Here is a 23,929-nt window from a genome sequence, read left to right on the forward strand (position 1 = left end):
ATTTCTGGTTCCCTCTCCTTTTCACAGACAGCTAAATTTTCCTTTCAAAATCAGAGAAAAAAGTTGATTTCTATGATTTCTACTCTCTAGAATTTGGGGAAATCTCAGGAAGAGATTTCTTACTCATTATTTTTAAATTTCTTGACCCCAAGTGTTCCTTCTATTCTTTGAAATATTCTAATACAATTTGCCCTGTCTATTAAAACAATAATCCAAAAATAGTATGACTAATACTTCTAGAATTTGAGCAACAAAAGAACCTAGATGGCAAAAAGTAAAGCTTATATTTCATTTCTCCTTTCTGTAATTCCTTCACTCTTTCACTATATACTTATTTATTTATTGAAATAAGATCTCACTCTGTTGCCCAGGCTGGAGTATAGTGGCACAATCACAGCTCACTGTAGCCTCAACCTCCCTGGTTCAATCAATCCTCCCACTTTGGCCTCCGGAGTAGCTGGGACCACAGTTGGGAACTATCATGCCAGGCTAAGTTGTTTATTTGTAAGAGAAATGGCGTCTCCCGATGTTATCCAAGCTGGCCTCAAACTCCTGGGCTCAAGCGATCCTCCAGCCCGGGCCTCCCAAAGTGCTAGGATTACAGGTGTGAGCCACTGTACCTGGCCTCATCATATATTTATACAGTGCCTACTATAGACCTACTTCCATTTTAGGGTGCTGAGAATATAAAGATGATTGAGCACTCACAAAAAGCTCAAAGTCCAGAGGGAGAACAGATAAGCAAATGTGTAGCCACAATATAATATTCTGATAGAGACAGTCATACAAGGCTCACAAGGCTCCCATCTGGGGTACCTCAGCTAGACTGGGAAGGAAGTGGTCAGAAAAAAGGTGGTATCTGAGCTAAATCCAGAATTATAAGTAGTCAGACAAAAATAGAGCTGCATATGTAAAGGTCTGGAGTGGGGGGAAAGAAGGAAAGAGAGAGAGAATGAATATGGATGAATATCTTCCATTAAGGAAAGTAAAGAGGTTCCAGGTGGTTTGGGTATTGGTATGTGGCTATGTTTGGGGATGGTGGTGGCAAACGGCAGAGAAGAGGAGAAGGAGAAGAGGCTGAAGTGATGAGCAGAGCTGAAAACACAATGGGCCCCGTATGTCATGCCTAAAAGCATGAACGCTTAGTGGAATTATGGAAGGGTTATAAACTGGGGAGAGAAACAATCAGACGTGGAAAGATAATTCTGACAGTCCTAGAGAACGGTTCTGACTGAGCAAGACCAAAGGCAGAGAGGCCTGTGTAATGGAAATGGAAAGAAGGATAAAATTCAAGACCCATTATAGAAGGAAAAATATGGCTTGGTGATAGGTGACCAGAGAGGGAGAAGATAGGAATGACTTCCAGGTTTGAAAATAGTAGGCTACAGCAGGAGGAGACGGGTGGAAGTTGAGGACAGGGAGATGAGTTTCATTTAGGACATGCTGAGTTTGAAATATGTAGGAGGTTGTTACATTTTCATATAGGTCCAGAATTCGGCATCGAGGATGGAATTGCAGACAAAACTTTGAGAACTATAAGGATAAAAGTGAGGTACACAGGGCCTCTCTGGAAGAGCATCAAGGCTTGGAATACAAGGGTTACTGAAGATGCCTCCTTTGGGCAGGCGGAAAGGGAGCATGCAGAGAAGACTAACAAAGAATGGCTGGAGAGCTGAGTGGAAACCCAGGAGAAGCTAGTGCCCTGAAAACCAAGGGATGAGAGAATTTCATGGTGTCTCAAACACCACCCGCAGGTTGAGTAATATAAGGACTGCTTACACTACTCAATATAGCATCCGCTTAGAATGTAGCAGATAAGGCAGTTATTGCTACATTTGTCAGGAGACCGTTTAGGTGGAATGGAGGGGACTGAAATCATGTTGCAGTGGGTTGACGAGAGCCTGGGAAGTGACAGGGTGGTTCAAGAAGCAAGGGGCACAGAGATGGAGGAAGAGAATACCAGTTGTTGGAGGATGTCGGATAATAATTTTTTTACTGTTAAAATCATTTTGCTAAAATTGTGGCTATCACAAATCCTAGACTATGGTAGGCATTCCATAAATTTTGAATTACCTGTTTAAAAGCCTTTATCAGCTTTTTCCTCCATAAACAATGACCTGATACACTTTCTCTCTCTCTCTCTCTCTCTGTTTTTTTTTTTTTTTTTGAGACGAGGTCTCACTGTGTTTTCCAGGCTGGAGTGCAGTGGCACAATCTTGGCTCACTGCAACCTCCATCTCTTGGGCTCAAGCAATCCTCCCGCCTCAGCCTCTGGAGTAGTTGGAACCACAGGCGCACACCACCACACCCAGCTAATATTTGTATTGTTTGTAGAGATGGGGTTTCACCATGTTGGCCAGGCTGGTCTTGAATTCCTGAGCTCAAGTGATTCGCTCGTCTGGGCATCCCCAAGTGCTGGGATTACAGGCCTGGGCCACTGCTCCTGGCTCATTTTTCCTCTTGGTAAGTATGCTCATATTGCCAAAGGTCTGCTTACTATAAGAAATGTTAGAAATCTTGCCGGGCGCAGTGGCTCACGCCTGTAATCCCAGAACTCTGGGAGGCCGAGGTTGGCGGATCACGAGGTCAGTATTTCGGGACCATCCTGGCTAACACGGTGAAACCCCGTCTCTACTAAAAATACAAAAAATTAGCCGGGCGTGGTGGTGGGCACCTGTAGTCCTGCTACCCGGGAGGCTGAGGCAGGAGAATGGCGTGAACCCGGGAGGCGGAGCTTGCAGTGAGCCGAGATCGCGCCACTGCACTCCAGCCTGGGCTGCCGAGCAAGGCTCCGTCTCAAAAAAAAAAAAAGTTACAAATCTCATGGTGAATTTTACATCATAAAAAATATTTCCTGTGTTAAGATTAGATTAGCCCTCATCATTTTGAGAAGTAGTTTACCAATGACGCCTACCTGGTCAGTGAGCATGCTGTACAATTTCACTTGAAGGGATGTTTAGAGGTAACAACTATCATTAGACAACTTTAGCAATCAAATGACAATAACATATCTAATGCTTTATCCTAATCATGTTAGATGGTTATTGCAGGAGTTAGTGATCTAATCAGCCATCCATTTCTCAATCTTTCTCTTAGTAACGTGCTCAGTTTATAAAATTTGTGCTCAGGCATTAAACTTGAATAAGGGTTAAGTTCCAAACACTAAATTAGTCAAGCTATAAAGTAAATAGGAAGGGAAAGGAATGATTTAAAAATTCAGTTATTTCAATAATTTAGTATGGGCAAAAGAATACCCCTTCAAATCACTGACACTAGAAATGTAAAAGGTACCAAGTATCAAAGGAAGAAAAGAAACATCTAGAAGTCAGCCATCTAGCCATCTTTCCTTAGCTCTTTTTACAGTCATAGTTATCAAAATGGCATTTGAGGTTCACACTTAGCACTAGGAATAAGCATTTTTTCCTTTTATTTCAAGGGATGGTGAAGAAAATACACGTGCAGTTCTTCATTTCTTGGCCTACTTTGGAGTTTAGAGCAGATTTTCATATGGCTGAGGGGTAGGGTCCCTTCAGCCAGCATCTAATCTGGAACAGATGGACTAAATGTCACATTTCCGCACAAAGCTGCCATGTGAGCAGGTAGCCTGGCCCCTGTCCCCGAGGTAAATAGGCTGATCTGTCAATTAGGCAGCTGCCTGAAAAGTCATTATTTTAATCACTTATCTCTGGAAGCCTTTCTCTCAAGCCCCAGAAGTGCCAGCTCATGCTGTCAGGGCTGTGGGAACAGAATGTGCTGGCAATGACTGAGCTGCAGAGTCAGGAGGGGACTTACCCCAGCTGGGAGTCAGTGAAAGTGCTTCTCTCGGTGAGCAGATTCCCACTTCCCCCTGCCGCCGCCTGGCCAACGGTCAAGTGCGCTCTCCTCCCGCTGGAATCCACGGCGACACTGGGCCCAGCTTCCCTCAGCGTGCGGGTGCTGTGGAAGGAGCTCTGGTGCCAGGAGGACCTGGAAGCCCTGTTCTGAGTGAGGGGCTGCAGGGGCACCAGCGGCCTGACCTGCCCAACGGTGAGCCCTGCCGTCAGGTAGTTCTCTTTCTCCAAGAGGTTGCCCATGCTGCGGCTGGTCCCTGGCCTGGGGTACGTGAGCAGGGCCGGGTTGGCAGGGATGCTGTCAAAAACGGTGTCGCTAACAGAACCATGCTGGTACTGTCTGTGGTACGTGTCAAAGTGGCGCTGCCTGCTTGTGGTGCCAGCACGGCTGACCCCCACAATCTCAGAACGAGCATATCTCGGTGGCACTAGGAGGGCGGCCCGCCTGCTTTCTTGGTGGCGCAGGGTATGCCCAGCCTGGCTTCTCTGGCTGTACTGGTAATCGCTGTGCGTGTAGTGAGCCCTCTCTGGGCTGCTGTCAGGAGAAATCTCCAGCCTCCTCAGAGGATGCCTCAAGGACCTTTCTTCCACCGACTTCTGGGAGCTGTACTGTGCTGTTCCTCTTCCCCAGCGACCTTCATAAGTGGCAGTTGTGCCAGCCTGCACATGAGAGAAATAAAGTTCAAAGGAGGCATAAATCAGATTTCAACTTTGCTGAGGACTAATTACTCTGGGACTATTACCCAACATGTCCGTTTCTCTGAATCAGATGATGAGAAGTTTGCCCCTTTCTGGGTAAAGGCTTTTTGAAAATAAGACTTGGTTGACTTGAGTCATATTTATTTGCACTAGGATGTAAGAATGTTTAACATCCCTAGTTTTCCATGGTATCGTCACAAAAATCAATTTTCTTAAAGCTCATTTAGGAAATGATAATACTTGGGAAAAGTAAACACTCAAAAATAATCTTAGGAAGTTTGAAAATATTTTCATGGTAATCTGATCACTAGGGTTACATTCTTTGATATCCTACCTTCAGCATGTCATAGGTTTTAGGAACAGGGGAACGGCCTCCAACAAAATCATTTTCAACCAGGTGTAGGTTGTAGACATATTCAGGAACACTGCTGGTTCGGTGAAGATTTCCTGCAATCAAGAAAATAGTAAAATAACTCAGAATATAAGTGGGCTAATTAACATTTACAGACTGCATAACAACGATGTACTAAACTTTAAGTAATGGACGCCAAGAACAAGTATTAAATGTACATTAATGTTTTTAAATGCTAGTTTCACACCACCCTGGGATATGGCAAGTGATCAAAGGTTATCAAAACATTCTCTACAAAAGTTTTTCAGCTGGGCGTGGTGGCTCACGCCTGTTATCCCAGCACTTTGGGAGGCAGAGGCAGGTGGATCACCTGAGGTCAGGAGTTCGAGACCAGCCTGGCCAACATGGTGAAACCTATCTCTACTAAAAATACAAAAATTAGCTGGGCATAGTGGCAGGCACCTGTAATCCCAGCTACTCGGGAGGCTGAGGGAGAAGAACCGTTTGAACTCAGGAGGCAGAGGATGCAGTAAGCCAAGATCACACCACCACTGCACTTCAGCCTGGGCAACAAAAGCGAAACTCTGTCTCAAAAAGGAAGTTTTGGCTGGGTGTGGTGGCTCACGCCTGTAATCCCAGCACTTTGAGAGGCAGAAGCGGGTGGATCACCTGAGGTCAGGCATTCAAGACCAGCCTGGCCAACATGGTGAAACCCCATCTCTACTAAAAATACAAAAAATTAGCTGGGCGTGGTGGCGGGGACCTGTAATCCCAACTACTCGGGAGGATGAGGCAAGAGAATCGCTTGAACCCGGGAGGCGGAGGTTGCAGTGAAGCTGAGATAACTCCATTGCACTACAGCCTGAGCAACAACAGTGAAACTCTGTCTCAAAAAAAAAAAAAAAAAAAAAAGTTTTCAAAATGAAAGTTGAATTTAAAAAAGAAAAAGAAGGGAGAGGAAATTCACAAAAATCTAAAAATGTTCGGTGGTTATAGTGCTGAAAAATTTGGGACTCATTGTCTGGTTTAGGTGGTCTGGACTATAAAATTCAGTTTCCCAAGTCACAGAACTCTGTTCCCAGGGCAGGAATTCGGAAGCTTCTTATAATAAGCAGGTGTAGGCAATAAATATAATGGTGACTCAGCACTACTAGATAAGACAGCTTGTATAAACAACAGGGTAGGCTGAGCGTGGTGGCTCACACCTGTAATCCCAGCACTTTGGGAGCCCGAGGTGGGTGGATCATGAGGTCAGGAGTTCAAGACCAGCCTGGCCAACATGATGAAACCCATCTCTCCTAAAAATACAAAAATTAGCCAGGTGTGGTGGCAGGCACCTGTAATCCCAGCTACTCGGGAGGCTGAGGCAGGAGAACCCAGGTGGTGGAGGTTTCAGTGAGCCGAGATAGTACCACCGCATTCCAGCCAGGGCGACAGAGCAAGACTCCATCTCAAAAAAAAAAAAAAACAAACAAAAAAACAAGAAAAAAAACAGGGCAGATCAGCATGATCAAGGGAAACATGGATCAACTTAAGGCCAATGCTGGGGTTGAGATATTTGGCAACAGGAGAGTTAGGCAGGAAAGGAAATCAACCTCTATACTCCATCCAAATGGCTGCTTTTGTGGAATCACCTGGCCCCTCCTTTGTTTGGTGTTCTAACAGCCAGCCCACTCTCATGAAAACAGACAGGAGCCAGCCCTTTGTGCTCAGCTCTGTGAAGCCTGCAGGAATTCAACGGATGCCTGTCTCGTACATCTTCAAATACTCCTCTCTGAGGAGTGGGGAGTAGTGGAAAGCAGTATATTGTGTCCCTCTTCTGCCTCCTTTATCCTTCTCTCAGCTTTTTTTTTTCTTTTGAGTTTTCTCTTACTGCCTTAAAAAAGGGCTAATCAAAATAATCAACAATCTCCAAAAGCCAAGTAATATCTACTTTCTTATGTTTAACTGAAATTTCTTTTTCTGTCATGTAGCATATCTTAGAAATCGGAGGAAAATATACTCAATTAACTCTTCTAGGCTTTAGAGACTCATGAAAGATGTTGAGAATACAGCAACACAGGCAGCTCCTTGCCAGTGCAATGGGAACACATCAACATAACTTTTCCAGTAAACTGTTATAAAGACAAAATTTCAAAATACTGACGATACATTCAAGGGGAGGGAGAATGGTAATTTGAAATTATTTTTGCCAGAGAGCCAAAAAGTCTAAATCCATCCCAAATTATGTTTGTCCACATGTCCTTATTTCCTACAGCCAAACGATCTGCCTGATAAACAATTTTCAGGCCTCAAGGAGTCTTGTGAGGAGGCAGTGACAGGCTTGTAACTGTCACCCTGGAGACAAGGGCAGCTGAGATAAACCAGGCATCTCCTGTTTCCAGGGGCTTGATTTCTCCACAAGGGCTGGCAAAAGGTCAGGCAGCCACTTAATTTTTAATCTCTATGGCAAAGAACGGCTGGAATTTGGATCTTAAATAAGGAAAAACAATTTTTTTCCATAAATTTTATTGGAGATGGAGTATCACTATGTTGCCCAGGTTGAACTGCAACCTCTGAGCTCAAGTGATCCTTCTGCCTCAGTCTCCCTTACTTGAAAGCAATCTTTTCCATGACCCCACAGCCAATTTAAGAGAGAAATCAAGGACACATTAAGAATTGGATCCTTAAGGACGCTGAAATTTATTATTATAAATAAGTTGAAAACAACTCATATTATTATTATTGTTATTATTTTTTGAGACAGAGTTTCGCTCTTGTTGCCCAGGCTGGAGTACGAAGGCACGATCTCGGCTCACTGCAACTTCCACCTCCTGGGTTCAAGGAATTCTCCTGCCTCAGCCTCTGGGAGCCACCGTGTCCGGCCTCATATTATTGTTTTACGTTAGCTGAGGCTCATGCCTAGGCTAACCCTTTATCCTCTACTCTGCACTTCTCTCCTCCCCAGGCCACTAGGGAGATAGGCCTGCAAGGGCCCTGCTGGTGTGGGAAAGGAGGCTAGCAGGCCAGGTACAGGGAATGTAAAAAGGCTCTAATCCTGAAGAGTCTGGGGGCCAGAGTACCCTCAGCATTGGGAATATGCAGAAAGGGGAAGGGGTCGGGGTAGGGGGAGTGGTTGGAGAGAGTGCTTACACTACCCCCACCCCCAATAAAACAATCCTTTGTACAAAGGCTGTGGCCAGGCAGAACATTATTAGTTAGCTGATACATAAGAAATCCGATTTATTGTCTTTATAAAAATTAGTTTAGGGCTATCCATGTTCAAACCTTTATACCACATGATAACTGAATTAGGAAAGTCCGGGACAATCTAGAATGGCAAAATACTAATGGTCATTTATGGACCGTAGCTGGAACCATTAATTCCTGTTACTGTATAATAAAGTGGCAGGTGATGAAAGCAGGCAATTTTAGGAATTCAAGAAAAATTCTGTAAATCAGCCCCTCTAGCCCATCATCACTTGGAATACACCCTTGCCCTAATTCCAGGAGTAGGTAGATATTCAGGAATAGTTAATAGCATGCTTCTTCCATCTTGAAGCTGAGATTCCTGCAAAGGTTTTCTAAATGTGTAACAATCTTTGGACAGGACCCAGTGAAACAGTATATCCTATCACATAGCTAATTAATCAGTGTGTTTTATAATCAGGCTTATTGAACTAAAATGTTTAACTGATGTTAAACATTCACGTTGTTGCTGTGAGTTTTAAGGCTTTTTAAAGCAACTTGTGTGAACTCCTTACATTTCAATGTGACTTTTCTTTTAAGGAGCTCAAATTATTTTATGTTCCTTTATGATATTCTGTGATGCGGAGCCAGCTACTATCATCGCTGTTTATAAATAGGGAAACTTAAATTATCTGCTTTAAATTGCAAAGAGATTTAATAGTCAGGGTTGAACTCTGCGTTCCTCCTTTCTCCGGTCTTTGCTGTCTGACTGCATGGTGGCTACTATGATATTGTCATTTATCAAGGCCTTAGAGGGATAATTATTATAGTTTTGATATGAGGACAAAAAAATTATTTTCTCTTGGCAGGGTGCGGAGGCTCATGCCTATAATCCCAGCACTTTGGGAGGCTGAGGGGGGCGGATCAAGAGGTCAGGAGATCGAGACCATCCCGGCTAACACGGTGAAACCCCATCTCTACCAAAAATACAAAAAAAATTAGCTGGGCGTGGTGGCGGGCACCAGTAGTCCCAGCTACTCAGGAGGCTGAGGCAGGAGAATGGCAGGAACCCGGGAGGCAGAGCTTGCAGTGAGCCAAGATTGCGCCACTGCACTCCAGCCTGGGCGACAGAGCGAGACTCCATCTCAAAACAAAAACAAACAAACAAAAAAATTATTTTCTCTTTTCTCTTAAAACCTTCACTTATGAAACTCCAAATACTCTGTAAATATTAATTCTTTATTTGCCAACATAAGTTCTTAGAAGAAAGCTGCTTCTTCAGTTTTCAGATGAATGAATTGAGACTGGTTTAATGGTTCCCCAAATAACAAGGTAGTTGGAAACAGGGAAAAAAATACAATTGAATTTTTAAAGCACAGACACTCTTCCTGTGGAATACACATGAAAGATGTGACTCCAGATATTCAGCCTGCAAGTTGGCGCAATCAATGGTTTTTCTGGATAAATAGCCAATCTCAAACAACAAATAATGCAGATGAATTTGCCTAGGCAGTCATGAGATTGAGATCAGTGTGGTGGATTAAAAGTGAATTAACGGCTGTGTTCTAAGATTTTAAAGAAATTTTGGACTGAGTAAAGTTTTTTTAAAGTAAATACTAATAAGGATGGAAAATGAATTTCTTTAAGTCATTTTCTGTTCAATCAGAGAATAAGATGATATCGTGATGACTGCTGAATATATAAAATAACTCAGCCATGTCCTTTTCTGAAAATAGAAGAAAGCAAACAAAAACATACTATACACACAGGTGCATCCTGCTTTAAACAAATCCAACATGAAAATCCAGATTTTCTTACACTGAAAATTGAGGTGTGATTCTATTTCAAAGGATGTGTTTATTTCGAAAAAGAAGTAGGCATACTCCCTACGTTGAAGAAATCCATAGACTTCACCTGGAACCCCTATTCTACCACTTTGTATGTGTCTGGACAAATCAGTTAGATGCCTGTTTCCCATAATTCCAGCTACTAACAGGACTGCTGAGAGAGGTTTACCTGAGAAAGCATACACTCAAACGCTTTCAAAATTGTGAAGTGATGGGTTTCGGGACATGTCATCCCAAAATACAGTACTTGGCATTTGAGGAAGCAGCAGGCGCAGGAAGTGCACGCTTATGCCTTCCTCTCATCCCTTCTTCCTTGAAGCAGACCATATAAAATCAAGCTGACCTTCCTTTGAATTAGGTCAAAGACTCATTCCAGAAGGATCCTCCTCCCTATACCTGGAGGAAAGGAATGTCACAAAGGGAAGAATCTGAACAAACAAGCCTTGCTAAATTCCCTCAGTTTATTACCATTAGATCAGGCCCACCTTTGTCTCACCAGACTTCTGTATGACTGTATAAAAATATAGTCTTCTGCCAGGCAAGGTGGCTCACGCCTGTAATCCTAGAAGTTTGGGAGGCCCAAGTTCGGCGGATCGCCGGAGGTCAGGAGTTCAAGACCAGCCGGGCCAGCATGGTGAAACCCCGTCTCTACTAAGATTACAAAAATTAGCCGGGCGTGTTGGCAGGCAGCTGTAATCCCAACTACTCGGGAATCTGAGGCAGAAGAATTGCTTGAACCCAGGAGGCAGAAGTTGCAGTGAGCCAAGATCACGCCATTGCACTCTAGCCTGGGCAACACAGTGAGACTCCATCTCAAGAAAAAAAATAAATAATACAGTCTTCCCTGTTTCTTTGGGTCTTCATTTCTGAAAACTCGCACGTCACATAAAACTTACAATAAATAAATTTGTTATGCTTTTCTCTTGTTAATCTGTCTTTTGTTATAGGGGTCTCAGGCATAAACCTGGCGACAGGTAAGAAAAGAAAACTTTTCTCCTCTACTCAAGCAAAATGCAAAAATGAGATAAGGTTTTTAAATAGAACTTGAGTCATAAAAATTTGTTTTTCACATTTTTTCATGAATTGGTCTATTCTAATAACAGGGATAAACTAGTGTGCATGCTTTACACTGTGTTGTAGAACAGCTTTTTTTCTGCTAAGTTTACCATTGGTCTTGAATTGGACTTTTTCTGGTTTTTGATTGACCTGCCACTGAGGAGCTCGATGATATTACTGTGTTTTCCAGCCATTCATTTCACTTGCACAGTGCATAATGTGCTTTCGATGTTTCCTAAAGAAGGGGATGTTTTACCAGGAAATAGTTCAAATTAACATGGGCTCAGGCAACATTACCTAAATTGTTTTTTCTAAAAATACCACGCACATATTATGGAGCCCATTTTAAGGAAAATGAAGTAGGTAGTTGCAGAGCAACTTTAAACTCCACCCTTCTCAAATAACAAGCAATTCAGGTCAAACCAATTGCGGGGTGGGGGGGTAATGGTGAGGGAGGTCTGTTTGGATGGTGGTAGGATTCTAAATTCCTCAGAAGATTGCAGAGGTGAAGCCTTCACAGGACAATGTAATTTTCTCCCTTTCCCAATCTGAATGTTCATTGGAATGATATGATTCCTAAGCAGCTGTTATGGAAAAAAAGAGCTTTGTGTTTGGTCACCAATACAAACACCGCTCGAAATAATGAATTATTGTTAGGGTTAAAAATACTCAGTTGAGGCCAGGCATAGTGGCTCACGCCTGTAATCCCAGCACTTTGGGAGGCCAAGGTGGGCAGATCACTTGAGGTCGGAGTTTGAGACCAGCCTGGTCAACATGGGGAAAGCCTGTCTCTTCTAAAACACAAAATATAAACCCTATCTCTAAAATACAAAAATTAGCCAGGTGTGGTGGCAGGCGCCTGTAATTCCAGCTACTTAGGGGCTGAGGCATGAGAACTGCTTGAACCCAGGAGGCAGAGGTTGCAGTGAGGTGAGACTGTGCCATTGCACTCCAGCCTGGGCAACAGAGCAAGACTCCATCTCAAAAAAAACAACTAAGTTTATTTTCATAATCACAGTTTTGTGAACAATTTTATTATGTAATTGGTTAGATTTAATATATTTATGAAATCAAATTGACAAGTCTCTATTGCCGTTCCACCTGTTTCTGGGCATATTTTAAAAAAACCAACTGCAGTTTCTCTTACAGTAAGCAGATGACAGAGAATTGCTAAACAAGCAAGACCTTTATACAGCCTGCTTCTATTAGAGAGAAGAGAGGAGCACTCACATTCAGAAAAGCATCTTTTCTTTCAATCTTCTAGCACTGAGTATGGTTTTTAAAAAGTGATTTGGTTCACGCTGAGCTCTAAAAGGAGGATTTCTGGAGTTGAAGATGCGTGTAGAGGGCCCCACAGAAACAGGTGTGGTTAAACGTAAGCACAGAAATCAGCAGGTGTTCACTACTAGCATTGATTTAAACGCTGCAGGTAATTGGGCTAACAGCCATGAGCAGTTGTCCTCACAGTGTGGATTCACGATGGTCTTTTAGAAGGAAAGAGAGCCTGAAAGTCTAAAAGCTTATCGTCCTCCTGTATTTGGTCTTTCTACAGTAATCTCTGGCTTGCAACAGCTCTTATTCTCCACAAATCTGAAAAGGTTTAACTTCTCCCATTACAGTAAAGTTGAGGACATGTTATTCCAGGTAAGACATGGGATCCTGACACTTATTAGGAGGAATTTGTGTAACAATTCATATTTGAATGGATCCTTAAAGTCATTTACTAGCAAAAGTAGGAGCTTAAAAGAAAGCATAAAATATGCTGAGACTTATCAAAGACCATAAGTATGCCCGTACTCCTGAGTTGGTGAAGGAATTTTTTTTTGTTTTTTTATCTGCCTGTGTTGGCATAAAACATAGGATTGATTCGTTTCCTTGGACTTACATATTTTTTAAAACGATATTTTATCTTCTATTCTTACTTTCCGAGAAGAACAACCAGATATTGGTGGAAACCACAACAGCCCAAGTAAGCTTTTGCTTAGGCTGGAAAATAAGTAGAATTTGTTGGTTTAGAAAACTATAGTTGGCCAGCCGGGGGTGGCTCACACTAGCAATCCTAGCACTTGGGGAGGCTGAGGAGGGGTGGATCACTTGAGTCTAAGAGTTTGAGACCAGCCTGGGCAATATAGTGAGACCTCGTCTCTACAAAAAATTTAAAAATTTAAAAATTAGCTGGGCATGGTGGCATGGGCCTGTAGTCCCAGCTACTTAGGAAGTTGAGGTGGGTGGATTGCTTGGGCCCTGGAGACAGAAGTTGCAGTCAGTTGATGTTGCACCACTGCGCTCCAGGCTGGGTGACAGAAAGCAAGACTCTGTCTCAAAAGGGAAAAAAAAAATGGGAACACTATGATGAACGCTTGTTTCAAAGCAGATGAAAGTCTAATAAAGTTTTGTACTATTGAAAATTTAACCAACAGTTGTACAGTGCTGTATTTTGTGACCAGTTAGCTCACATAATCAATCATGAGAAACAACTTGGTGTATCAGGTATATGCTGAAAAGCACTGGCTACGAGTTCTTACGAAGTTGAATATGCCAGGGAGAGAATAGCTCTCCTGCAAGAGTGGGCCACATATTCCACATGCCAGTGTGCAACTGACTAATCCATCGCCATTATCACTCAACACGATACACCGGCCACTAGAGTCCTTATTTTTCAGGAGGCCCGCTAAGCAATTCAAGAACTATCCTCTGATATACCAATTTATGACATTTGGGGGGCAATCCTCAAATTACTGCTCTAGGTAATGACAAAAATACATTTTAAGTGTCCCCCTCCCACTTTTTTTTATTGAGATGGAGTCTTACTCTGTTGCCCAGGCTGGAGTACAGCGGTACGATTTTGGCTCACTGAAACCTCTTCCTTTCAGATCAAGCGATTCTCGTGCCTCAGCCTCCCGAGTAACTGTACTACAGGTGTGTGCCACCACGCCTGACTAATTTTTGTAATTTAGTAGAGATGGAGTTTTGCCATGTTGGCCAGGCTGGTCTCAAACTCCTGGCCTCAAGAGTTCCACCCGCCTCAGCCTCCTAAAGTGCCAGCACTTTAGGTGTGAGCCATTAAATGGCCCTTTTATATTACAAGTGTTCATGTCATATTTTGTTTGAGGTATTAGAATATGTAATTGTAGAATTTGTTATTATAAACTGGTAATTTGGCATCCTGGTGAAGAATTAAATAGAAATATCCTGGAAGTATCTAAATCTGTTCATTTCTCAGTCAGGCGCGGTGGCTCATGCCTGTAATCCCAGCACTTTGGGAGGCCAAGGTGGGCGGGTCACTTGAGTCCAGGAATTCAGTAAAAGCCTGGGCAAAAAGGCAAAACCCCGTCTGTACAAAAAAATACAAAAATTATCCGGGTGTGGTGGCATATACCTGTAGTCCCAACTACTCAGGAGGCTGAGGTCAGCGAATGGCTTGAGCCCAGGGGGCAGAGGTTGCAGTGAGTCAAGATGTACTCCAGCCTGGGCAACAGAGGCAGATGCTGTCTCATGAATGAATGAATGAATGAATGAATACACTGTTCATTTCTGTAACTGTCTTTACTGTGGCATTCCTGCCAATTTATTTGCTGAGTTATCTCATAAGACTTTAAGACTTGTAAGACTTTATAACTTCAATGGCAAATATCACATTATACTCCCAATAGTATTTAAAAAAGTGAATTTATAGAACTCACAAATTATTTTTTGCTTTAAAATACTTACTAGAGGTTTTCTTTGTAATGACTTTCAAGTCATTATATTTCCCCTGACTCTCACTTGCCAGGGTTAACCCTTCCCAAGTGATTCATAACTGCTATCTCAACATTTTTTTTTTTTTTAAGACAGTTTCGCTCTTGTTGCCCAGGCTGGAGTGCAATGGCGCAATATCAGCTCACCGCAACCTCTGCCTCCCGGGTTCAAGTGATTCTCCTGCCTCAGCCTCCCAAGTAGATAGCATTACAGGCGTGTGCCACCACGCCCGGCTAATTTTTTTTGTATTCTTAGTACAGACAGGGTTTCTCCATGTTGGTCAGGCTAGTCTCGAAGTCCTGACCTCAGGTGATCCGCCTGCCTCAGCCTCCCAAAGTGCTGGGATTACAGGCGTGAGCCACCACGCTCAGCCTCTTTTTTTTTTTTTTTGAGACAGGGTCCGCTGTGTTGCCCAGGCTGATGTGCAGTGGTGCATTCAGAGCTCACTGCAGCCTCGAACTCCTGGCCTCAAGCGATTCTCCTGTCTCGGCCTCTTAAAGTACTGGGATTACAGGAAAGAGCCACTGTGCTTGGTCTGTTCCTACTTTAAATCCACCAAATCTGTCAAATGTATTTTCACAAAACTCCTGTACTTTCATGTTTCTTCCCTGTGGAAACATCACAATTATCAAATTCTTTAACTTGCATTCAAGATCAGAGGAGAGGGGTGAAGGAGGCTGCCTATAAGGGACACAACTGAACTGAGTTAACCAGGCAAGAGAAGGAAGGGAGGGAGACGGGGAGGGGTAGAAGTACCAAGCAAGATAAACTGCCCGCGTGTTTGGTAGGGAGCAAGGGTAGTGGCCCCAGGGATGAAGTTTGAGAAGTTGCAGGCATCAGATCATGAAGAACTTGGAATGCTGTGTTCAATAATTTTACTCTTGTAGATAACAGCAAGAAACTGAAGGAATTTAAACTGGGAAATGATGCAATGAGATTTTAGAAAGTTCACTCTAGCAGCTGTGTGGAGAATGGATTGGAGCAGAGCCACACTAAAGCAAAAAGAGGTTATTTTCTCTTCTAAGGAGATTTTGACAGAAAGAACTGTATCTTACACTACCACTTCTAGCACAGTCTTGCATCAGTACTTGACAAGTTAATTGTTGATTATTCAGATTACCTGTACATTAGAAATACCCTAGTTACACAAATTCAGTTTGCGCTTATCATTCAGGCAAGTATCTATTCTGTGGCTCACCAGAATGGAACTAAAATGTGAGTATGATAGTCACATATATGCTTTTATCTTGGGGTAGATGGAAGGTGCTCAAATAGTTTCGACTGTTCTCTGTCATTCTGGGTATATGGAGAGGAAGAAAAGTTGCTTCCCCCCAAACGTAGGCAGACTTTCTTCTTAAGTTATTAGGAAAGCAGACTTTGGGCCAGGTGCAGTGGCCCATGCCTGTAACCCCAGCACTTTGGGAGGCCAAGGCGGGTGGCTCGATCAGTCAGGAGATCAAGACCATCCTGGCTAACACGGTGAAACTCCATCTCTACTAAAAATACAAAAACTAGCCGGGTGTGGTGGCACGCACCTGTAATCCCAGCTACTTGAGAGGCTGAGGCAGGAGAATCGCTTGAACCCAAGGAGGTGGAGGTTGCAGTGAGCCGAGATTGCGCCTCTGCACTCCAGCCTGGGTATAGGGCAAGACTCCATCTCAAAAAAAAAAAAAAAAAAAAAAAAAAAAGAAAAAGAAAGAAAAGCTGACTTTGTTCATTTTGGCAAGGTTGTTCTACATTTGAATAATATATGTTTACTATCATTCTTTTATCTGTATGGCTTGTGTATTTATCTGTAATATTTTGGTGGCCTAAAATAAGTTTATATTATCTGTCAAGAAAAGTTCCCATTTGTTTTCATTCTTCCATGAAAAAAAGTAATCAAGATCCAATAAGCTTGATGCGCCCCCCTCACCCACCCCATGAATAGTTTACTGAGAGATTCAGAAAAAATAATCCTAAGCTTCAAATGAATGTTTTCATCCACAAAATCTGGAAATCAAGGAACTGCAGAACTTTGATTGTGACTGCTTTGATTAGCTGATGTCGTTAAGTCTAAAGCTGATTATTCCAAGAATATAAGTATGTGAATTATTTTAATAGTAATGGCAGGTTGTATTTTCAAATGCTTAAGGTTCTTTTTTCCAACTGTCCATTTTTATTTAAATCTACATATTGAACTCTCAAGCTTTTGTCTTTAAACACTTTAAGAACATTACAACTGTTTTTATGTCCAATATCTAATCACCACAAATGGCATTATAGAAAAGATACACAGGCTGGGGGCGGTGGCTCACGCCTGTAATCCCAGCACTTTGGGAGACAGAGGCAGGCAGATTACCTGAGGTCAGGAGTTCGAGACCATCCTGGCCAACATGGTGAAACCCTGTCTCTACTAAAAATATAAAAAATTAGCCGGGCTGCGTGGGGGGTGCCTGTAATCCCAGCTACTCGGGAGGCTGAGGCAGGAGAATTGCTTGAACTCAGGAGGCAGAGGTTATAGTGAGCTGAGATTGCACCACTGCACTCCAGTGTGGGCAAAAAGAGCAAAACTCTATCTCAAAAAAAAAAAAAGAAAAGAAAAGATACACAACAGGTTTTTAATGTTTCTATTATGAGAGCACTTGATACTCTGTTTAGTAGTCTTACTCTACTAGTCAGGTGAGCCAGGTGGCTCACTCTAATAGAAAAATAAAGTTTTCACCTAATTTATTGTCGTTCCCACTTGCATTGCTGCCTTTTGCTGCTAATTTACTTCCCCAGGAGAAGTAGGGTATTTATCTTCATATATTTGCAGACATGCACAAAATACCTGAAGAAGTCCAACATTTGTCTCAGAATTGTATAATTTAAACTTGTTGAATGTCATCTGAGATGGAAATAAACCATCTTACAGGCCTAATCATCTGATTTATAAACTCCAGAGGTTTTAGCAACATATTTATTATATTTCATTACTATCATAGATAGGTTGCCAATAGTATGCTTGTTCTCTCAGAGAAAAAAAATCAAAACTTTTAATAATTTGTATTGATCAGACTAGGAATTCAACTGTCGGGTAAAATCAATGTAAAAATATGTGAAGATAAAATAATGTAAGTATGTATAGCCTTATTTTAATAACTGAGAAAAAACTGTAAAGTTGCTATCTAAAACTGGAGAAACTGTGAACTACAAATACCTAGAATATTTAATACAAGTAAGCTACCCTCTGTTCCCATGACTGTGGAACTCCTAGCACAGGGCATACAGATAACATTAAGGTCTTTTAAAAGCCTAAATGAACAGTCTTCCTCCCTTTAAGGTACTTTCCTGCATCTTATCTGTCACACATAGAACAATGTACTTTCATAATCAAACCCTGTTACTCTGAGTCTACTTGTGGTTTCTTACAGTTCCATGAATTCTGAAGCATCCTTACTTTACCCTCACACAAAACTTCACCCCTAAGAGATGTGTTCTAAACATTTCCAGGGGTGTGAAGTTTGTTGTTTTTTTTTTGTAACTACCATTTTGTTAACATTCTATTTCATTTGACTTACTATAATCAGAAGGATTTCTTTAAAAATAAAAACAAAAGATGACCACACACTTTTTTTGGACTTACCGAACTCAATCTGCTTGGCACTGGACAAAAAGTGGCTCACAGGCCATATTACACAGACACAGAGGTGCATTTAATCCAGTGTGCTACTGACACCTCACATTCAGAGCAGAGGGCCATGACCTTGCCACCCCCCGCCATCTCACTCTTTTTTTTCCTTTCCCGATCCCTCCTACTTTCTGAATGATTAGTCACCTTGCTCCCCAGAATTGCTTCATTCCTGGGATTCCTTTTTGTCAAAGGAAGAATTTATGCAGAATTTGAACAATGTCTAACTTTTTTTTAACAGTAGCACCTGGTAACTACCTTTCCTTTGCTACCCTGAGCAAATTTTCAATTCTCTCTCCAGAATTCACTTTTTTTTTTTTTTTTTTTTTTTTTTTTTTGAGATAGAGTCTCACTCCATCGCCCCGGCTGGAGTGCAGTGGCATGATCTTGGCTCACTGCAACCTCTGACTCCCAGGTTCAAACGATTCTCCTGCCTCAGCCTCCTGAGTAGCTGGGATTACAGGCACGCACCACCACACCTGGCTAATTTTTTTTTTTTATTTTTAGTACAGACGGGGTTTCATCATGTTGGCCAGTCTGATCTCAAACTCCTGACCTCAGGTGATCCACCCGTCTCGGCTTCCCAAAATGCTGGGATTACAGGCATGAGTCACTGCGCCTGACCCAGAATTCACTTTGATCACAGATACTGAAAAGCAGCATCACCAAGGAAATCACCTAAGATAATAGCGTGCCTCAAGTTTTATGGTGGATTTTCAAAGAGGCTGTAAATTGCATTAGGAGATTGTTCAGTGTCCTTTACAAGTAGTAAATACAATTTAAAACACAACTTTCTCTCTACTCAGGTACCCCGAGGGGAGAACTGTGTAACAAGTAGTACTTTTAAGGCAAGTGTAATCAATAGGATACGGACACTTTTAATTTTTCCCTTTGCCAATACTTGCAATTCTTAAATGCCTTCTGTTTATTTTAGGAAAATATTTTAACTATTAGCTACAATACAGACTTACTTCACAATGCTGCTATACACCTCTGAAGACCCCCTTCCCAAAGAGTTATAGCCGACTTTAAAATGTTCAGCACAATTAAAAATAACACCAAAAGTCACTGAGTGATTTACAATGAAAATCACTAAGGCATTGGAAAGAAGTCAAAGGGTTAAAGACCCTTGCGAGATACTTATCAACAAATCAGCCACATTTATCTCATTTCTGTTTTCAGCAGGTTATCCACTGTCTCAGCCATACAGGTTTGTCAACAACTCAGAATTCTCCAGGGCCCTGGAGCTAATAGCAGTTAACATCAGGGTCTTTTCTTCCTGGAATTTCTTATGTTGATACAGGATTTTTTCCAGACCAGCACTGTTTCAACAATTGCTTGTCTGTTTCAACTTGAGAGACAGGATAATAATATGGAAATAATAAAAATTATAGTCAGAACCACTACGAGCCCCCAGACCTTTTCAAAGAATTTAAATTAAACAATACATAGGAACCACCCCTGGTAATTGTTTCATGGCATGCTAATGTTAAATTCCTTTGAAGCTGATTTCCTTTTTGAGTCTCAGAAGGCTGAGGCTTTAAAGTAAGTAGGTGTTGTTTGCTGCCTTATCTCTCTGCCTGATTTGTACTTCTGTGTAGGCTGCAGAGTGTATTTCAGCTTACTGGAAAGCTGCTGTTGCAATCAAAATATTTCAAACACTTTGTTCCTTAGTTGGAAGAGCCAGTCAAGTAGTTGCCCCAAGCATTATAGCAGAAGGACCAAGATAGCGCCCTTTGTTCTACCATATCAACTCTGTGAACTGTGAAATATTCATTCTGTTCCCTCTTAGAATGATTTTTCTCCAATCACCTCCCTATGTCCAGTCCTACTGAATTTTTGAGCTCTGCCTCCAGAAGCTTTTCAAAATTTTGTGCTACTAGGAGTAACTTACTTTTTTTTTTTTTTTTTTTTTTTTTTTTTTTTTTTTGAGACGGAGTTTCGCTCTTTTTGCCCAGGCTGGAGTGCAATGGCGCGATCTCCACTCACTGCAACCTCTACCTCTCCGGTTCAAGCGATTCTCCTGACTCAGCCTTCCGAGTAGCTGGGATTACAGGCATCCCCCACCAAGCCCGGCTAATTTTTTGTATTTTTGGTGGAGATGGGGTTTTACCATGTTGGTCAGGCTGGTCTCAAACTCCCGACCTCAGGTGATCCTCCCGCCTCGGCCTCCCAAAGTGCTGGGATTACAGGCATGAGCCACCATGCTCGGCCAATTTACACTTCTAAACTCCATTAATATATTAGCCATTCTTTTAGGTCACTTACTACTTTTTATTTGGTAATGTATTTTTCTAGCAGTTGACTTCCTTCTTTAAACTTTTTGCTTTAAAGCAAGCAGAGTCTTTGTGTTTAATTCAGCACCTGCACAGTGCCCAGCATGAATAACATACTCATTTGATGCTTGCTGAATTCACCACACAGGTGATGCATTACATTGTAGAGAGAACAGATTGTGTGTGGAGTTGGGATTAAATTTCCAACCAATGCTGACAGACACATAGTTCATATGTGAGATGGATTCTCGTATCTATCTCACACAATTGTTTCAAGAATACGGTGAAGATTCTGGAATAGGCACATAGTAGATGCTCAGCAACATTCCCTTTTCTTCTGTTCATGGCTCCATTTATGGAAGAGTTGTATCTGCTTGTTCTCTTCCTGGCTGGCCATTCTCATGGATAAGAAAGAATATCTAATATGCCTCCTGTGTCCCCCACGCAGAGGAAGCTGATTTGATTTCAGTTTAGCACTGGACCTATGGGCACAGAGAATGAATGGGTGTGATGGCTCCACTCATCAAAGACTGGCCTCACTCATCCTGGAATCTTTAGTCAGACTCCTAAGTCTAAATATAAGGTCTTTCCCTCCATGTATTGCAGCAGTTCTGTGTTTTCTAGACCTCCCCAGCCTTTCAGAAATTCCTCAATTTTATTTAAAGAAAAATGGGAGGGGGCCATGGAGAGGCTTAGCATCTAACAAATCCCACTTTGTATTAATCATTTTAAAACTTAATGATAAAACTGATAAGTTTAAAAATCAGGTTTGGGAGTTTAAATACCAGCTCTGCCACTTACCATCTATGAGAGCCTCAGTGTTACTTAACTGCTTAGTTTCCTCATCTGTAAAATGAGGATTAAAATACTAGCTCACAAGTTTTTAAATATATATATATCTCAAATGAATGCAAACCACATTGCCCAATTCTTGGCACATACTAGGCCCTCAGTTATATTAACTATGATCATTGAACATCTTCTCTTTACCTTTCAAGTATGTTAACATTGACTACCTGATCCTTTCGGATTCTTCTACACGAACAGTACAGCCTCCCAGACTCTGCTGTTTGAAACCTGTGGTCTGGCCTGTTAGAATTTTTCTATTTTCCTAGTAGAAATTAGAATGGGTTAGCCTACATTCGCCAATGCCCAAGTTTACTTCATACAGAAACAATTGCACGTTGCAGGAAACAGATATTCCAACTTAATTGCTCAATTTCTTTCCTCTCCTTTTTGCTATAATAAGCCAACATAGTGCTTTTATAATGCAAACTCACACACACAACAAGTAAAACAAGGGTTACTGAGTTGATCCGATCACCTGACTTCAGCAGGGGAGAAAAGAATACATCATGATCTCTAATTTTTACAAGTGGCTTGCCATCTTCTTTCCCTTCACCTCCCCCGTCTATCAATCACGAACATAGTGTGCGTGTGTGTGCTTACACCCTTTTCACCTCCGGGTTTAATTTTTTGGAGGGATCAGCCTTGCACCACACCCGCATTGGTGGGGGTGGGAAGCGCAGCTAGGCGGGCAGGGCTGTTGCCGGCAGGGCCAAAGTCCCCTACCTCCCCCTCGGCGTGTTTGTTCCCTGGACCAAAGCCTCCTAGCCACTTTCTTCACTCCCTAGATCCACAACTCGCCTCCTAAGAGGGTGGAGCGTCCCGAAGTACTAGCACAAGACAACACAATCCCAATTTATAGGTTGTAGGAGCGCCAGTGCTGTCGGGTTTTTTTTTTTTTTTTTTTTTCCAAGATATTTATGGGGGTCATGAACTATTTAACAAATCTAATAAAAGTGAAGGGCTCCTTCTCCCAGAAAAAGATCGTACACACCAAAATTCTGCATAGCATCTCAAGGTGTTTATAGACTCCCTGAACCTCCAAATTAAGTCCGCACCACCGAGGGGTGCGGACGGGCGGAGTAGAAAAAGAAAGGGGTGATACCTTGAAGTGAGGTCTTTAACACTGATAGATATGTACAATATTTAATATACATAGGTATCTATATGACGAAGCTGAGTAATAGGTTATGGAAAAGAGTGCTTTCCACAAGCAAGTCGGTCACACCGAGGACGGCGAGCAACAGGTGGGCACAACATGGGGTCCCGCACTCCCAGCACGCGGGGTGAGGGCGGGATAGGAAGAGGTGACGGGGTGCGGGGCAGGGGGCGGCGCCGGGGAGCGGCGGGCTCCACTCACCGTTGCCCACGGAGCTGCGGCCCTTCCGGGCGAGGGTCTGCTGCACCTGCTCCTGGATCCGCAGGCTCTTGACTGTCTGGCCGCCGCGGCCGCTGCTCCCCGCCAGCTTCAGCTTGGCCTCGGAAGGCAGCGCCAGGCTGGAGCTGTCCAGTTGTCCCAGGATCTGCTGGCCCAGGACGGTCCGGATGTAGCCGTACTCAGCTGGGGCGCCGGGGGCTGCCATGGGGCCGGTGGGGGCGACCGAGCCGCTCGCCTGCCTTGGGACTCGCGGGCGAAGCAGCCACGGAGCTGGGGGCGCTGGCGCGAGCCCCGCCCCGCTCGGGTCCGGCCCCGCCCCTGGCCCGCCCCCAGCGCCGGTGAGAGGCCCGGGCCGGGGGGAGCTCGGCCTCGTGGGCGGGACGCCCGGCCTTCCCTGGGGAGGGGGCGCGGCTCCGGCCGGGCACGCGCAGTCGGGCCCGGGGAGCGGGGGCGGGCCCTGCCGCGCGCGCGGACACCTGGTGACTTGTACCCGCCCGCGGGGAGGTGGGGAGAGAGGTGCGGTTCGCCCGGGGTCGCGCACGTTGTCGGAGTTCCAGCGGATACCGCCTGCCCTGCCGGGGCCGCGCCCCGCTCTGCCCACGCCCCGCGCTGGACAGGATGGATTTCCGCTTGATGCAGGGAGGGGCTGCCCTGCAGGCAGGTGCGCCCTGGAGAGTCACTCCTGTTCTTAGACTGAGGCTTGCCTGCGGGATCCCCGAGCGAGTAGTATGTCTGGTTAGTCAGGCTTTGTCGGACTGTTGGAAACGTTTCCTGGTTTTCCTGGACCCAAGGGTGAGAAAGGGCTATTTGGTCAGGCGGAAAGGGCAATATGAGGGAAATGTGCCAAGAAGATGACATGTGTGAAATAAAAGACTTTCTAAAGAGAGTGTTTTTTTCTTAGTACAACTTCAGGACTATGTACTTTTTGCACAGATGCAGTCCCAGAAACATATGTTCTTCCTCATTGAGAGCTTCTGTTTTCTCTTGAAGATACACGAATTGTACCCAGTACTCTTGCTCACCCATTCCTCTCTTACGAACACACCCACACAGAGAAACTCCAGCAAGAGGCTCTAGAGAAGAAATG

The 23,929-nt window shown here is 43.4% G+C and overlaps 1 protein-coding gene across 1 annotated transcript in view; it reads right to left on the reverse strand.

The window, feature by feature from the left end:
- PKP2 (plakophilin 2) overlaps nucleotides 1-23,150 on the reverse strand; it is a 109,434-nt gene extending 86,284 nt beyond the window's left edge. Inside the window, 3 exon segments of the mRNA XM_050750254.1 lie at nucleotides 3,793-4,490; nucleotides 4,864-4,976; nucleotides 22,825-23,150. Coding sequence (XP_050606211.1) covers nucleotides 3,793-4,490; nucleotides 4,864-4,976; nucleotides 22,825-23,047 — 1,034 coding nt within the window. The 5' untranslated portion in view covers nucleotides 23,048-23,150.
- Nucleotides 23,151-23,929: the final 779 nt, after the last annotated feature.

The sequence above is a fragment of the Macaca thibetana genome, chromosome 11, assembly GCF_024542745.1.
Source record: "Macaca thibetana thibetana isolate TM-01 chromosome 11, ASM2454274v1, whole genome shotgun sequence".
Taxonomy (NCBI): domain Eukaryota; kingdom Metazoa; phylum Chordata; class Mammalia; order Primates; family Cercopithecidae; genus Macaca; species Macaca thibetana.